The sequence below is a fragment of the Melanotaenia boesemani genome, chromosome 1 (assembly GCF_017639745.1).
Source record: "Melanotaenia boesemani isolate fMelBoe1 chromosome 1, fMelBoe1.pri, whole genome shotgun sequence".
Classification (NCBI taxonomy): domain Eukaryota; kingdom Metazoa; phylum Chordata; class Actinopteri; order Atheriniformes; family Melanotaeniidae; genus Melanotaenia; species Melanotaenia boesemani.
In genome coordinates, this window is record NC_055682.1 from 18,853,149 (window position 1) to 18,859,148 (window position 6,000).

Below are 6,000 nucleotides of genomic sequence, written 5' to 3' on the forward strand. Positions count from 1 at the left end.
CAGATGGGAGATGGACTGAGATTGCCACGTTGTTATTTTTGTTTGTTTTCATGGTATATGTTGCTTGTGTTCCATGAAATGTACATGCTGTTTAAAGTTTTTCAGCTCTTCTGTTTCAAGTTTTTAGATAATTTGGATGTAGATAAAGATGTACAGATCTGAATAAAATCATACTATTACTTTATATTTTTATTATACAAATAATGACTGAGACAAATACCTTGCATTTTGTAATGCACTTCTTATTTCCTTTATGCAGCTGATATCTGTCAGTAACCTGTTGAACAATGTGTCTCTTGTTTTGGGTAAAACCCGTCCTGCAAAAAGACCTTTTAGATCCCAAGTCTGACTGCTCTTTACTAAATAAAAATTAATATAGAAAAAGAAATCAAGATGCTAGATATGTGTGATATTGGCTTGTTATCACATAACCACTATACAAAGAAAAGAAGCAAACACTCCTTGCTAAAATCGGACCTTTGTTGACAAATTTCAATAGCTATGGGTTTACTGGTTAAGATATGTTATATGCTTTGTTTTTATTTCAAGCAGTAAATGAAGGAAATTAAGTGAAACAGAATACAACAAAGACTGGATCCAAACGAAAAAAACGCTTAGTATCACCTGGTAAGTTCATCAAACATAACTATACAAAATGAATTATGCTTGAATAAATTATAACAGAAAGGGGCTAAAATGTTTCATTGAAACACAGACATAATGAGTCTCTGTGTGTTTTCATTGTTTTACTCCAATCAGTCGACGTTTCTAAAATATAAATACATATGAGACCTAATGGAAAAAAATCTATTACCTTTGTAAGCTAAAGTGATTGCTCTATAAAAGGCTTGATGACTGAAGACTGGTTGCAAGCAGGTGGTGGCGAAATCGTTTCAGAGCGCTCAGCGTTGCTTTGTAAATACACCTGCTCTGTTTACCCGCCTGATGAAAAACTCACCACCAGGTCACAACAGAGCCCACCAAGTGAGACAGAAAACACAAAAGGGCAGCACACACCGACACACTCACACACGCCATGCACGAAAGCCACTGTACTGTCCAACCCTGTGGACACTGGCTCAATGCCTGCCGTGTGTGGACATCACCGGTGTGAATATGAAACAGTTGTTGATGGCAAAAAAGAGAGATGGAGGCAGCTACTTCCGCCAACATAACAGCTGCTCAGCTTTAACTTCGCACGAGACACGAACAGAAGAGACAGGAAAGCTTTTCATGACAACAAAGCTACACTTAGAGGCTAATTTTAAAGCTGCCGTCTTCCACATGATAAGACATAACACCTTTCCACTCTTTTTTGCGAACGCACCGACACACGCTCGCATCCATACGCGCACCTCTTTCTCCTCCTCCTCCTCTTCCCTCTGTACTCACCACAGCTGTCTCTTCGTGGGGAGGCAGTCTTTGTTGGAGGCTGTCACTCCCATGGCCATTTGCATCACCGTTATATATTTCTGGTACTTCATTTTGTCCCCCTTCACTACAACCACTGCTCCTACTTCTACTACTACTTCTAGGAATCCGCGCGCCACAAAAGCGGCACAGGTGAGCGTGCATTCAAATGTCTGTTATTTTCCACTGGCATCCGCGGCATCTTCAGGACCAAAAACGCCATTTCCACTTTGAGAGGACTGCTGACAGGGAAGATGTTCCCCGAGGAGCTCAACGAAAGGTACCACGCCGCCACAACCCATGTCAGCGCTGACTCTGTAATCTCATTAGAGCTCAGAATAGATTGGCTAATCCACTCAGTTTTTAGTCAGGACCGACTCATTGTTGTGGTTCACCTCGTAGCGGCCACTTTTTCTCTTTTGTTTCTGTTGCTAAACTCCGCTGGGTCTGTGTGGAGAAGAGTGAAGAGAAAGCGGAAAACAGTGAAGAGATGGGATGCTGGAGCGTCAGCACCCAAACGTCTGCCAGGGAAGGAAGAGAGCGCGGGTGTGTTCAACGAGAGAGGGAGAGAGGAGGGGAGAGACTGAGGAGGAGGAGGGAGGAGAGAGGAAGCCATGAAATGGCTTAACAAGGGGGGAAACCAAACTGATGCTGCCTAGTAAAAACTCAGAATTGTACAACTGAGCCAAAGACATCTGCTTATGGGTTTTCCAGTGATATTTTCCATGAGATTAGTTCTCTTGGGTGATTTAAAGCAAAGACTGGGTTGAACTAAAGTTAATGTGAAAAAGCCAGTGAAGTAGTTAAAACTGTCAAGACATAAACAACAATAATAATAGTAGTGATTTAAAAATGGTAACGCCTTTGTGGAGAAACCTGTCTATGGTAGTCTATAGGTACAGGTTTAGAGATATAATCTGCAAAAAAAAAAAAATAATAATAATAAAGAACTCAACAATGATGTATGAGCAGCAACAAATTGTCTCATTTGTCTGCATTTGTGAAGGTATTGATAATACTTTGCAAAGATATTTGGAATTCATAAGTCTTTCTGCTTGATTGTACTAAGCAGTTTATGTGCACTGCATCCTCAGGGATTTTTTTATTACATGATTACCTATTTCAGTCAGTTTTCACTCATATTGTGCAAATTAACTTTATGCATGTTATTGTAATTTGATTTATTAGACTAACAAGTGTGTATTTCTATACTATTTGTAGCTAGCACCTTAAAATATGCTGAATCATCATCTGTACTTGTTTTGTTCTTTTTCAATATCAAACTTCATATATGTATAAATTTGTTCTAGCACTCTATGTTTGCAATCTATATATGTTCTAATGTGAATATACATTGGAATTTACCAACAACATATGGTATATGGGCATTTTCCACTCAGCTGGATGATGTTGAACTGAGCTCACAATGATTTTTTTCTCTGATTGCACTGAACTGTTGATTTGATCACTAATAATACCCAATATCCTCTTTCCCTTTGATTTGTTTTGCCTTTACAGTCTAAAAATAGCCTTTTCACTGGCATCTATAGGCCCTCTGACTGAATGTCATGGGTTCACAGAACCAGCCTTGTATTAGAAAATCCAAGACTTGTAATCACTTTCAGACCTTTTACTGCTCCGCTGATGAGAAAATAAAAAATAGCCCTCATTTGTCCATTAAATAGCTTTTGAGATCACTTCCATTCAAGCCTCCAAGTAGAGGTTTCTGTATATTAAAGGGATGTATTTCTTAAACCCATAACCAACATTTCTACCCTCCTTAGTCTTTCGGGGCCAGCCTGAAATACCTTCTACTAGTCGACCACGTTTATTTCAAAATGTGTCTGAGCAACTTGGGTACTAAACTTTCTTCAGGATGACTGCAGAGAAAACTTGCATGCTCTTATCATGTAAATACTATTTATCATATTGGTTATATCTCAGCTTGTTCTGCTTGCTGACTTGACTGAATTAGGAAGTAAGTTGATATTTTCTCCATGGCAGCTCAGTGAAACTAACCTATGCAGTGCCAAATCAGAGTAATGGAAGTTAAAAAAAAACTGAACAAGTCCATTTGATCTGTGGTGTGCATTATTCTTCATGGTTCCTATTAATAATGCACAGCATAAATACATGAAAGCTGTTAGTTTTTTGTTTAATAAAACAAAGCAGCAGCGTTTAGTCTTTTCTCACATGTTTTACTCTTTATCTCTTCCTGTCAATCCATAGTGAATGTGAGGTTCAGGTTACTTTTCCTCAGTTTTAGGAGCTGATATTACACAGAGTCACTATGGATGCTAATCAATTCAGTGATTGATTGGGTGTCAGATGTAAATGCCCAGTAAACACAAGTCTTTAGTAAGTTCCCAAGGACACAGGGGACAGGATAAAGGCTTTGTGCACAACATTTAAGATCAAGTGGCTGTGGGGTTTTGTATTCATGGCAACAGCCAAACTGGTATAGCGTACTTTATTTTAAGACTGTGGACTAATTTAGAGTATGATGTAACCATAAAGATAGCTCATGTATGATTGTTGCATAAACTTCTTGGGCAGGACCATTAACTACTGAACAATTTGGCAGCAAAGCTGGAGAGCATCCTGCATTTTTTACAATGAAGCCACACCGTGAGACGGGACAGGCCGTCACTGTCACTTTATTTACATATTTGTTCAGACTAATAAACAGAATGAAGAAAGAAGAACGACGGTGTCTAAACCATGCTGTGCTTGAGATGGCCCATGCACCGGAAAAAGTAAATCTACCAGTAAACTCCATCAGGAATGAATAACGCGGCAATGAAATTGCCAAGGAGAAAAGTCAGACAGTCAATGCGAAGGCAGGTAACTCCTGTTGGATGGGCCAGACTGGAGAGCAGCTGGTGGGGAAGGTCAGAGGGAAACTGCTGTAATCAGCACTGCTTGATATTGGCAACTATGAAAACAACAGAAAACTGTCCCCAAAAAACTCAACATAGCTCACCTCGCCTTCCCTCCAACTCCTCTGGTGTTTATTTGCAGTTCTCGGGGTTTGGAAGAGGATTAAGCAAACGCACACACCAGCACACCAGTGGCCTGAAGGAGACTGAGGAGGGTGAGGTCATCACAGCAGTGGAGACTGGATGACTCACAGTCCTCAGCAGACTTTTAATATTCTCTTTAATCTTTGGTAATAAACAAAAATTACTGACTTCATTAGCCTAAATATTCAAAATAGATTTTCTACTTCTTCTGTGTTCATTTCATTTTGTGGCCTAAAATATAAGAACTACTGAGTGTTCCCAATTATTTTTTCTTCAGATCTCTGCTTAATGGCTACAAGCTAAAATCCATAAAGCATATCTTTAAACCTGCCTAATGAAACTACACCAATAGTCAAATGTCGTCATGTTTTTAGTGTCAGATGAACACAAAAACACAGCTGTGATATTATGATAGGTAAGGGAGAGATGGAGAAGAACGCTGTATTGGTTTAAGAGGGAGATTTCCCTGTGGAGCACCAACCACCCAAATGTGTTGATCCCTTCCCTCGCCATAAATTACACTATCCACTGGCCCCTGGCCACGATTAATCACATGACCACAGCAGCCAGATTAAATCTGTAGCCTTGGACTGTTCTCCTGTCTCACTCTTGCTATGCCTCTCTTTCATGTACATGGCGTACCAATAATCAGCAAGCACACAGTCAAAGTAGAAATATGGACAAAGTTAGTAGAACATATGCAGCACATGGTCCCCGTTAGCACAAAATTCATCACAGCTTGGTCAATGTGTGTCAACATCCATCTGTTATCTGTCACTACTAGTGCAAGTGATCACTGGCTGAAGGTTACAGTTGTCAGGCTCTGGCCACTTGAACACAGGTGTAATATTTCTATAAATAAAATTTCATTTTAAGACAAAATAAACAACTGCATGCCTTTGCCCATGTAAACAGGAAGATGATTGGTAATTGTTTAGGCCACTGAGTTTGACTAATCAGTGATAGTCATTGGTAAGGTTTCCATTTTTATGTTTGGATATTTCTGTTGTGCAAGGCAAACCCTTAAACTGGTTTGGGGTTCTTTAAAAGAAAATGAGAAACTGGTACAGGCAAATATTTTATCCAGTTGTTTGACGATGAAGACTGCTTCAACAGAGGGACAATTGCAACAGAAGATTCTCACTTTAAAAGTGACGAAGGGAGGAACCAAAAATAATGTAAGGCAATTCCAGAAATAAAATAATAGTTTATGTCGTAAGAGATATGCACAACCACAAAAACCTGATGACCCAAGTTTTATGAAAACCTTCACAAGCCTTCCTATTGGTTCACTTGTTTACCAGTGAATAGATTCAGTCATTGCAACATGGACACTGTATGCGTCCTGTAACTCAACACTCCGCTGCAGAGCTTTAATTTCTCACTGCCAGACCTGCATCTCCAAGGCAACACTGGCTCTGGGCTTGGCTAAGGTGGCCGTGACACATGATCTGCCTTCATATTCATAGTGATGTTAGTCAATCAGGTATAATGAAAAGAGGCCTTTATTATCACACAGAGCTGAAATGATTACACAATTAAGCAAATGGATGCTTTAGAGAGAATT

General features: G+C 39.6%; 1 protein-coding gene across 9 annotated transcripts in view; it reads right to left on the bottom strand.

The window, feature by feature from the left end:
* The window catches only part of tjp1a (tight junction protein 1a), a 100,370-nt gene extending 98,412 nt beyond the window's left edge, over positions 1–1,958 (bottom strand). For 5 of the 9 annotated variants that reach the window (XM_041992684.1, XM_041992635.1, XM_041992676.1 and 2 more), the window contains exon 1: positions 1,393–1,957. In XM_041992684.1, coding sequence (XP_041848618.1) covers positions 1,393–1,484 — 92 coding nt within the window. In that variant the 5' untranslated portion in view covers positions 1,485–1,957. Of the gene's footprint in view, positions 1–1,392 lie in introns of all 9 variants that reach the window. The other 4 variants (XM_041992601.1, XM_041992626.1, XM_041992619.1 and 1 more) reach the window with 1 other exon arrangement.
* Between the last annotated feature and the right edge of the window lie 4,042 nt (positions 1,959–6,000).